Source organism: Dendrobium catenatum, unplaced genomic scaffold, assembly GCF_001605985.2.
Source record: "Dendrobium catenatum unplaced genomic scaffold, ASM160598v2 fragScaff_scaffold_716, whole genome shotgun sequence".
Classification (NCBI taxonomy): domain Eukaryota; kingdom Viridiplantae; phylum Streptophyta; class Magnoliopsida; order Asparagales; family Orchidaceae; genus Dendrobium; species Dendrobium catenatum.
In genome coordinates this window covers 582126-594235 of record NW_021319178.1, presented here as the reverse complement: position 1 = coordinate 594235, position 12110 = coordinate 582126, and the positions used below count along the sequence as shown (strand labels likewise).

The 12110-nt window shown below is 34.3% G+C and overlaps 1 protein-coding gene across 4 annotated transcripts in view; it reads right to left on the bottom strand.

Annotated features, from left to right (window-relative positions):
- The window catches only part of LOC110108368 (chromosome transmission fidelity protein 18 homolog), a 31895-nt gene extending 20040 nt beyond the window's left edge, over positions 1–11855 (bottom strand). The window contains exons 1-5 of one of the 4 annotated variants that reach the window (XM_020838991.2): positions 11603–11855; positions 11119–11505; positions 4716–4777; positions 3796–3933; positions 3406–3681 (exon numbers count right to left, since the gene is read on the bottom strand). In XM_020838991.2, coding sequence (XP_020694650.1) covers positions 3406–3681; positions 3796–3933; positions 4716–4777; positions 11119–11505; positions 11603–11759 — 1020 coding nt within the window. In that variant the 5' untranslated portion in view covers positions 11760–11855. The remainder of the gene's footprint in view (positions 1–3405; positions 3682–3795; positions 3934–4715; positions 4778–11118; positions 11506–11602) is intronic. The other 3 variants (XM_020838988.2, XM_020838990.2, XM_028695993.1) reach the window with 3 other exon arrangements.
- Positions 11856–12110: the final 255 nt, after the last annotated feature.

Genomic DNA, 12110 nt, shown 5'->3' with positions numbered 1-12110 from the left:
TGAGGAGTAAACACCATAAAGACGAAACAAGCAAGAAAGTAAAAGCAGTAGAAAAGTAAAAGACACCAAGATTTAATAGGAAAAAAACCTAAAATAGGGGAAAAAATCATGGAGCCACACCACATTAAGAAATCCACTATGAAAATTGAAAGAAATAAGTACAAATCTCTATTCTCTCTCTCTCCTTACTTCTCTTCTTACATACACCATTCTCAATGTCTACTCTATCAAAATACAAGAGAAAACTTCTCTTCTCGCATACACCGTTCTCAATGTCTACTCTATCAAAATACAAGAGAAAGCCAAGTAAAACAACCCGAAGGGACGCAACCATTTAGAAAAACGAGAAAGAAAACAATCTAGTTTGTCTCGCAGCGCCAGTTTGGGGCGATGCGGCACTCAAGCCTATGTCTTACACCGTTGCAACGTCGTATCTATACCACTGCAGCGCTCTGCTCTCTGTCGTTCAGCCCTAAGGGGCCCCAAGGCTCAAGTTTGGGCAGAATAGGATATCTTTTAAAAGTATATGTATTTTTCATTTTCCTTTATTATATTTCTTAATTCTAGCCATGTAATGGTATATGCTAAATTGGTGAATGTGCACATACACATAGGGAGTGAAAAAGTTGAACTGAGATTTTTGAAATAATCGTACGTACAATTACGATCGTATTGTACGAGCAGTTATACGAAAAAAGAGGGTTAACAACTAATTGTGTAATTAATAATAATGAACTAATCGTATCATACGATGTAAATCATATTGCACGATTTGTTTCCATCAAAAAAACCTAGCCGCCAGATAATTTAAATAAGTATTCTAAAAATTTGAATTTTGAACTCATCGTTAGATATGATCCGAATCATATTGTATGATATTTGAAATCTTATTTAAATTATTCTCCATGATTAATCAATTAAATCAAAGTTTAATAAATGTGGCTAATTGTACCATATGATTCAAATCGTACTGTACGATTGATAGAAATGAAATTTGATCGTCCAAGAGATCGTACTAGACGAAAACCTTATTTTTGGAACTAATCGTACATTACGATGTTGATCGTACTAACAAACACTTGATATTTGAACTAAATGTACTATACAATGTTAATCGTATCGGACGATCGACAAAGACGATTTCCAATCATCCCAATAATCATCCTGTACAAACAGAGTGAAATTAAACTAATCGTATTGTACAAACTTACAATCGTATTGTATGATAAGTATGTAGAATTTGAACAATTTGTCTGAATGACTGTTCCATTGTACTAAACGAACCCCTATTTTGAACTAATCGTATTGTACGAACCCAGATCGTGCTATACAAACAATGACGACCTAATTGAAAAATTAGGGTTTTTTGAAGCCTTATACTTAAGCAACTCAATGAAGTCTTTTAGAAAGACTTTTAACTGTTGAAGGAGCTCTAAGGGAGAATTCTTAAGAGCTTTGGGCATAAAGAGGGAGAATGTGAGGTTGTGCGTGAGGGGTGTTCACGTGATTTCTCCAGGCAAGCTTGCACTTTGTTTCCTTCAGTGGCCTTGGTGAGTTCTTGGAGTTGCTCCAGGCAAGCTTGCACCTTGATTCCTTCAGTGGCCTTGGTGAGTTCTTGGAGTTGCTCTTGCGAGAATAGCTTCAAAGTCAGGGTCTAGAGTTCTCTGCCTTCACCAGGAGGGTGAAAAAGGATTAACGGTTTTTGCAATATATATATATATATATATATATATATATATATATATATATATAGGATGTACATATACAATATGCAAATATGTAATATACAAAATATGCTAAAAATGTGCAAGTGCGTGCACTGAAAAGCATACTCGCATGTGCTCCGACTGTCGAACCAAAACTCCAAAATTCAAGTTTAAGAATGTTGCATGGGTTAAAATTAAAAAAAAAAAGTAAATTATTGAATTTTAGATATAATCCTAATAAATCTTGACCGAACCCAATCCTTTACGAGCAAATGGGAAAAGTTGACAAGATTCAAATAATAAAAGTTGAATTATCTAAAATCCTGATGATGGCCTATTTAAATGTAAATCTCAATAAAAAAGGTCCACATAAATTTCAAAAAAATCTCATAAATGCAAAAATTTATAATTGTTCGGTTCAAATTCCAATAAAACCTCAAATCTTGATATTTATCAAAAATCTAAAATTAAAAAATGAAATTAAACATCTTAAAAACTTAAAGCAAATCCATCCGCCCTCAATCAACAATTTGTTAATGATGATAATTTATGAGTATAATCCAAATTGACAAAGAGTGAATATCATGTCAGATATATCATAAGATTCATTCTCAAACTATCTCTCGCTAATAATAATATGATAAGTGTCCACTAATCAATGATTTTGCCACCAAATGGCACAAGTAATCAATTATGATTGGTGCCCTCTGACAAAGTGGTTTTGTTGTCAAATAGTATCACTAAATTACGATCACAGCCAGAGCCCGTATGTTCCCCAATGACTCTAAACTCTTGAGTAATGAATCATGGAGTAAAGTTAATAAGGCACAAAACCCTTTACTCGCTAAGGTCAATTCAAATATGTCCCTTTAGTCAAATATTTACCCAAAAACTACAAGATACCCTTGGACAACACAACTCATGACTGCCAACATGGATCCTTTGATCAGGTTAGGTCAACTATCTCCTTCGGCTAAGTAAACTAAGGACCATGACAACCTGGGATGATGGAATCATTCCATCATGAGATCTTAATCTAACGCGTCACCATTCTCCTATAACTCACTTTAAGTATATGGTGATAAATTTCAAATATTAGAAATCCTAAAAATCTAACTTTCAAACCATGAAAGTTTGTACTATTATACGTTGGATACTTAGTGTCTATCCAACGGCTAGCCTTAATCGAAAGTTCTCTCTCACTATCATGAGAGGTAATTAACCATAGGAGCATGCATCTAAGGAAACCAAACCTTAGATCATAGTGCTCGCAAAATGAGGGAAATATTTCTAGGTAGAGTCTTATCTAAAATTCAATTTGTCTTATAAAAATTTACTCGAAACCTGATTCATTGAAACTCTCCTCATCAACAAAAAGGGCACGGTGAGGCCAGGGAGTGAATTTTCGAAGCCCACAATATAGTATGAACATTGCCATTAAAAATCACTGTTTTTTATTGTTAGACCTTAGGTTTCATTCAATTGTTTAGAATTCTTTCAGCATATTTTATATTAATTGTAATTATATTAAACTTTTTAAATGAAACTAAAAGGAAAAAATTCACAACTGAGAAAGATAATTATTAGCATGAAATGAAATATAAGACACTATTATTTAGATAGCATAGCAAGTTAGAATGATGTTGCATTCTCTTTTAAATGTTGTAATCTTCAAGAAAAAATGCATCTCATCACACACCTTTTGCTCAAGAGGATGATCCACCGTTGCTTTCTTGCTCCATGATTCAGAAAAACCATTTACATTCTCAATGTGCTTATCTGCATTCCAAGATTTAAGACTTTGACGGGTAAAAGGAGCTGCTCTACCCTGCTCAAAGAAGGTTTCGCCACCAGAAAACCTCTTATGTTGAACAGGTGAAGAATGACGCCGCAAAGCAGATAAAACATCATCAGTGGTCGACCTAACTTGAGAGCCAAATACAGATGAATCCCATTGTTTAAGCCACAGAAGCACCTGCAGTTGGAAGCCAATGAATTTCAAGTTTATATAACAATGGACTAAATAACTACTTGCTTAAATTAAATAAAAAATATAGAAATAACTTGTGCCACAATATCCTTGGTATACCTCTCTATTAGTTTGTTCATCACTTAGAAGCTCCGTGAAAGAGCATGGAGCATACTTTTCTACCCAAAGCTTCTCACTGAAAGTTGGCACTTCTGAATGAGTTTGATGACATGATAAGCAATCATTTTCTTCAAAGGCCTTCAAAAATATTTGCACTAAGATGTGAAAAATGGCTGTTTTCAAGATATGAGATCTAAAAGTAAAGAATAAAATTAGTATTTAAAACTGAGCCAAGGAAGTAAGCTCCTTGCACATCATCATATTCGTTACATCGTCAATGCCTACCACCAAAGCTCTTTTAGTCAAACATTCAATACCATTCAGATCAGTTTTGCACATATGTTGGCTTAGGGTTGGAAACTTAAAGCTATGGTTTAGATTTATTTGCTTGGGTTTCATTTGGCTTCTTCAGCTCGGCTGATTCAATTTAGTTTAACATAAATTATAAACTATGAAAAACATTTATATGTCAAATATTTATGATCAAGCTTTGTTTTGGATTAAATGACTGATAAAAATTCATACATAGGATAGGTCTATTTAGATCTGTGTTGTCAAAAGGTAGCTGCAACCATCAGTTCAATTAAGGCAAAAAGCTTGCCTCATTCTTTCACACCTTAAGTCACATTGCTCATCAAGTATGATTTAGCAATAGGGCTTGCCTATGGTTTGTGAGAAAGTGAACCAACAGGTTCATATAATATTATGAATTGATATCAAACCGAACCAACCAGATTTTCAGTTAGGCAAAATTGTTCAGTATAACCTACTTATTGTCCACTCCTATCATAGAAACCTTAATTGTAGAAAAAATAGTTATAGCAAGTTGTTACAGAATAATTATAATTATAGCTGCAACCATCAATTCAATAATTATAGTTATAGCAAGTTCAGTAAACCCTGCAAGTTGCTAATCATACCTTAGCAAAAGCCTCATGGTCCAATTTTTTTATAATGATGCCAATAGGCTCAGAAAGAAGTCCTGCAATGTCATCAACAACACCAAAATAAAACTATACATAATTACAAGCTGAAAAGTATAAACATTCTAAATGACCAAAAAAACACCAATGCAAGTTAAGTAAAAAAGAAAGAAGTAAATTTTTTTTTTGGTTTTGCATGAAAATGACAAAGCACATTCCAATCCAAAACAATAAATAACCTGCAAATAAAAGTCAAAAAATGGTGAACAATTTACAGTTTAGAGACAAAAAATAATAATATTTTATTAAACCCTGTCCAGATAGAAAATTATGAAAGGTTCGCTGGATTCTAATACATATACATGAAACCAGAAAAGTAAATAGAAGATTCTCAAAACTTTGTCAAACAAACACCAGATTGTATCAGTCAGCTCATGCATCAACTTTCTGCAGGTTGGATTCCAGTTCATCTCAATGCAACTAAAACTAGTTTAGAATCAAGAAGACAAAACAAGACCATCGAAATTGGTACGGAGAAAAGGTAAGTGCAAATGGAAATGCTTTGGCATCTAAAAAACAAAGATAGATCAAGAATAAGTTCTTATGGGTGGGTGGAAGACCACTGAGAGTAGAGGGTGCGACATTGGAAACTCTTAAATTTTTGAAGAATATCAATATAAACATCACTTTTTAATTTCTATAAAATAGATTGCGGGAAGGAGTGTACCTGTTGGTTCCATCATGGAAGACCATTGTGCTTGGAATTCTTCCAAAAAGCAGTGAGAGATAAGTAAAGCAAAGTAAATACTCCACTAATCTTTTTCCTCAATTTGTGACATACTGTTACGACTATAGGCCAAGGGAGGCTAGACCATATCAAGGGAGATTTTGGCACCTCTTATGGGCCCAACAAAGTAATAATTCATCATGTTAGGAGGGTAATTAAGGAGATAATTAAGGAGGGAAAAATCTCCTATTTGAATTCAAATAGAAGAGGGAAATTATCAAATTAATAAGGAAAGCATGCTGATTTGGGGACTGATTTGGAGGAGATTAATTAAATATTTCCTAATTAAAATGGACAGATGATTTGGATGCTAATTTAGAGGGGATTAATTAGGAGATGTTTCATAATTAAAGAGGGTAGATTTGGAGGCTGATTAATTATGTGATGTTTTATAATTAAAAAGGAATCTGATTTGGGAGAGAATTGGGGGAGGGTTGTTTTGATATTTATTATTTATTATTTGCTATAAGTATGAGGGTTTATGTTATGTTTCTATGCACAATTTGATTTGAGAGTGCTGTAATTTTTTTTTGTGAGGGATTCTAATGATGTCTAGGGTTTGAGGGCTGATTTAGGGGCTATAGTTTTCTCGAAAGAGGACCATTGCATCTTACTTTGTTCGTATTTGGTTTTCTATCAATTAAAATATGTTTTTTTTTTGTTGAATCTCTTGGAGTTTGTTGCTGTCTTTGATACCAAGACGCATCAAATTGGTATAAGAGTGAGATTTTTGGAGAGATGGCAGTAAAGAAAGTGGATGCGTTGAAAAGCCAAATAGAGCAATTCAAATTCAGCATGGAGGAGAAGTTTTTAACTATGAAGAATCGGATGGAGAGCCGATTTAGAGGGATAGAAGAGATGTTAAGGAAACTCGTGAAGATGCAATCCAAAACTTCACCGGTGGTTCCAATTACTAACCCTAACCAAGATTTGATCGGAATTTCCTTGGCCAAATCTAAGGGAAAGGAGATTAGACGGAAGGGGTTTGATGAGGAGAGTTTCGTCCATCAATAACCTCCTTTTTTTAAAATAAAAGTAATAAAGTTTTATATTATTATCTAGAGCCTCCTCCTAGAGCTCCAATAAAGGGTGGATCAAGGTTTCCAAAAGAGGAGACAACAAGGAGGGAATTGTGTGGAGGTGGTGGAGTGGCCGACCATTATGAGAGGCATTTCAGGCAAGAGGAGTGGGCGAACGGAGATGGAGGGGGTTGATCTGAATCATGAGATCATGTCATGCAAGAACGAATGGAAGAAATGTGTGAGTCTCGCCCTTGATACACAGGGGAATATGGAGGGATCACAACAACTGCTACACTGGAGGAGGAAGAAATTATTGGGGTGGTAGTGATCTTAGGGTGAGGAAGTTGAGGATGCCAATATTTGAAGAGGAGGATGCATATGGATGGGTATATCAGGTGGAGATGTATTTCTTGGTGAATGGGTTAAATCATGAGAAGAAGTTTAAGGCCGCATGGCTATGTCTGGAGAGAAAAGCTCTAGCTTGGTTCTAATAGATGATAGCATAACCACTAACTGAGCAATTGAAGAAAGGCTTGAATAGCGACCCATCCTTCTAACTTGAGGACAAGGAGCGTCTTTAGGGGGGAAGTACTGTTACAGCTACAGCCAAGGGAGGTTAGACCGACAGTGGAGGGGGCGGAATCTGAAATAAAATCCAAAGATATTTGGCACCTCTTGTGGGGCCCAACAAAGTAATAATTTATTATGTTAGCAGAATAATTACAGAGGAAATTAAGGAGATAATTAAAGAGGGAAAGATCTCCTATTTGAATTAAAATATGAAAGGGAAATCAATAAGGAAATAAGGCTAATTTGGGGGCTGATTTGGGAGGGAATTGGGGGAGGGTTGTTTTGATATTTATTATTTATTGTTTGCTATAAGTAGGAGGATTTTTGTCATGTTTATATGCAGAATTTGATTTGAGAGCGATGTAATTTTATTTTTTAAAGGGATCCTAGCGGCATCTAGGATTTGGAAGAGAAGGTCCTCTCAAAAGAGGACCATCGTATCTTGCTTTGTTCGTATTTGATTTTCTATCAATAAAAATCTGTTTTTGTATTGAATCTCTTGGAGTTTGTTGTTGTTTTTTATACCAAGGCACATCGTAAATCGATAACTTAAATTTCAGTCTTCTTTCTACTGGTCAATAGCATAAAATAGAACGCTATATATATATCCCATAATTGTGTAGCTCACATCACACATTATTAGCATAGCAAGGTGAAACAAAAAAAAGTGCATGATATATGCACCATGAGCATATAATAACACATAATATATAGCGTGAATGGCATGCGTTATCTTATTTATTCCTTTTCTCAATTTATGTTTTTGACCTTTCTGATTTTTTAATTTATTTTAAATTTACTTATCCTTAATTTGTTTGTTTAAAGCTTTTTTAAATATATTAGGATTTCAACTCACATAACCACTCATGCTCACTCACAGTTCTAGCAATTTCTAACTTTTTCAACAAACAAATTCCCAAAAAACATAAAAGGCGAGAATAATAGTCTACGCTAATAGAAAACACAAGAAATCAAAGGACCATAAAATTGTCATCATCATAATCCGAAGAAAACATTATCACCATCATCTAATGAACTTCAACTATTTGCATCCAGAAGCAAATATTATGTGAGATATAAAGACCGGAGTGAATTGAGTCTTTCAAACACATAGAAGAAGGTTTTTGATGATGATCTAAGTCCACCTAGAAGCACTCCTTTTCCTTCCCCTAGTCCTCAATGTTGCCAAACACCGCCTTGCAAAGATGTATGTGCGCTCCATCTTTTAACCAGTAATCATGTATGTTCTTTCCATCCTAGTATTTTCAAGCATTGTCTTCCTCTATTATTATTTAATTAATGCTTAGTTTTGTTTCTTCTAATTTAGTTGATTGCTAGCAATTTTACATTACCATTTTATCACTTTGAGTTTGTTTGATTATTATTATTTCATTGTTTAATTTGTAGAACTATCAGTTTAATATAAGCTGCATTGATATAATCTATGTTTCGTATTTTGGCCTAATATTAGGACATAAAAAAAAACTATGAAAGTTTTTTTTGCAAATCTAGTTATTTCCACTATAGTGATAATCTATTTTTAAATATAATTGTCTTTTGTCAACTTTCCACTATAGTGATAATCTATTATGTGTAGTCACTATAGTGATAATCTATTTATACGTCATTGATAATGTCTTTTTACATTAAAATATTTTATATTGTTGAATTATCAATAAATTGTTAATGATTATTTAACTTTTTATACTATTTTTTATAATATTGTGGCCACGACATGCATTATAACTCGATATGCAAATGTCATAGTGCTTGAATCCTCTATCTTTTTTCCCTTTACACTTAAAATATGCAGAGAGTATATAATAATTCCTTCTTGCTAATAAAATAAGTAACAAGTATAAAGCTAAACAAAATATTGATAGCCAATGCAACAAGTTGTGAAACATAAATGTCAAGCATTAAAAGTCGTATCTATAGAGAGGATTTGATCACCTTCACTACAACAACATCTCACACACAATTCGAGCAGTAAAGTAGAGCAAAGGGCATAAAATTATTTACATGGAAAACCCAAAAGGAGAAAAAACACAAAACCTTGTACTTCCACATGCGCTAAATATGAGTTATTGTTAAAAGGCATGTTTAATGTCCAATATTGGACTAAACATTTGAGGAAAAAATAGTATTGCATGAACTCAAGTTAAAATCATCCAACAATGCCCATTTAAGAAATGGCTCCCTATATATAAAAGCTTCTATTTTTATTCCCGCTATAATTTATATTCCTTCATAGATTCCTTCTAGTGAACCAACTATAGAGGACCCAAGGAAGCCGAGCAAACACTAACTACAAGAGCCAAATCTAGGCACCTACTCAATAGAAAAGCCTCAAGTAGCACCTAGTGGCTGGTGGTACCAAACCTCTTACAAGTTGAAGAGTTTTCAAGCAAAATTACAACTACATCTTAGCGAGCAAGTTAGTTGAATTCCTTGAGCCAACATTTTTGGAGATGATTAAATCCTTAAGAGGCATGACACGATGGGTTGGCTCAGTCAACCAGCCTATGTTGAGTGGCCCAATAAACAAGCCACAATCGAATCGTTATCAACGATGTCTCCAATAAACAAACAAATATATTATTTTGTATATTTCAAGACATAAATCCTGAAGATTTGAAAAATCAAAATTATTACAATAAATTAAAGAGAATAATTTTGAAATGACTCATGAATCAAATTCAGGGTTGCCAAAAAAATTATGACAGCATGTCATCAATTTTAAATAAAAAATTTTGTACCCTCAACAGCAATCATATGCCACAAACTAGGGGTGTCACTTCAAGTTGGCTGGTCAAGTTCGAGTATGACATAAAGTTGACCCAAACCCAACCCATTTATTATATGAGCCAAAACATTGAACTAGAACAACTACTTGAGCCTATCTAACCCCAACCCATTAACATGTTTATTATATGAATCATGGAATTTTTGAATTATCGTAGCTCTTTTAATCAGAACATTACCCATTTAACTGAAACACAATCCGTTTAACTTGAACCCAACCCATTTAACCCGAACCTTGAGTCGATTTGGGATTTTCGGATCAACTTGAAATTTAGTGAATACAAGATTTTAGACCCATCTTGAAATTAAATTGGGTCAACCCGAACCTGAATTTTTCAAGTTAGGCTTGTGTCGAATTGTCATTTTGGACATTTATTGGCAACCCTATTATAAACAATACATGAATTGCAGACCTATAAATTTTGCAATGGCTCCAAGAAGTTCAGCTCTAGTCAAACAAACTACTTGAAATGAAACGAATCAATCAAATTCCACATTGATACCTAAGGAAAGAAGTCATATGAGAGATTCAATAATTCTCCCCCATGCAACTTGAGGGTGGCAAGGGCTACCATCACCACTAAATGGGTGCACACAAAATGTTCCTTTGCATTTGAAAAAGAGAGGAAGAGGATATGGATAAATTAACTGATTTAGGTTGATTTGGCTTGGGTCAATATTTGGACATTTTTTGTCTTTAGAATCATCATAATGAGATGATCATTCCAACCATATTTTTTTCTTATATGGAGTTTGTTTGGTCTTTGAAATAATTTTCTAAGCAATGAAGTTATAGTCTTTTTTTTTTTTTTGCGCTGATTTAAATGTTCTTGGATCTAATATCCAAACAACAATAATAAAGAAAGGGCATAGGGCATGGGAGAGTGGTGCGGTGAGTTGAGTGTCATTAATACAAAAGTAAAAGCATACATATAGAATTGCTATCATAAAATAATATGATAATTACAATTTCTAAATATTTTAATTGGATTGGCAAGTTAATTCAACTGAATATGGTCCTACTAACTACTATACTATGCATGGAACCAGGAGGTGGGGTGGCTCTTGCACCACTTAGATTTGAGAAAATCTAATGCGACAACACATAATACAAAAAATTTACCATTTACTTCTCCAGCAAAAAAATTACCATTAACATAACATAAAGCTATATAGTGCGTCCATGCAAGAAGGAAAGAAGATAATACGAACAAACCATATTTAAGATGTTCTTTTCTTTGCTTTTTTGGGCCTTCAATATCCGTTTTACTAGATTTCATCTTAGCATAGACACGGTCACCATATGGTCCTGTCACAGGTACGCAATCACCTTCAATCTCCACGGCAAATCTGGACAGTATCTTCTCCTTGACGGGAGGTTCCACCATCAGAACATCACTCTCTGATGCAATATGAACAGCTGGGGCCTTCTTCTGCGGCGGGGAATACCGGAGCCAATCCTCGTCTTGCTCCCTCTCCAGAAAGTCCAATGCTCTTCTCTTATTTCCACTCTCCTCTCTCTTAATAATTTCTCCGATATTTTCAGATCCCTCGTCCTCTTCCGACCAGCTACGCTTCCTGGAGACCTGACTCTCATGTGGGCCTGCAGCGAAACAACCAGGAAAAGACTGAAATTATACACTCAATATCGGAAATTAAGTGGATCCACAGGTACCAAAATTTGAAATTGATGAGCTCACGAGGCAAGGCAGCTGAGAATGGAAGATCCCCATCATCTTGCCTGATCTCTTCTGCGATGAAAGGTAAGTCGTCTTCCCCTTCGGATTCGACCAAAAAGCTGTTAGTTTCAAGCCACTCGAGCTCGTCGGCGTGGGGGATCAGTTGCTCCTCATCCATCCTGGAATCGACGTCGATGCCCTAACCGAGCTCTGTAAACCGTCGGAGGCGAAATATATGGAACGAATTTGGCGGGAAATAAATAAGTCTCATCATATAAATATTAAAATAATTATATATTTACAAATGATAAGCAGAGCAAATATATAAATATATTACTATTTAAAATTATCATGTGATTCTATCCATTTATGATTAGAAAATTTTATTTTAATAGACACATAATCATTCATAAGTTTAAGCATAAATATATTCTAAGTGTTTTTTTTTTGGAAAATTATATATTCTAAGTGTAGCATAGAGTTCTATAAATTAAATTTCTGATGAGATATATTAAGGTATATGCTATTA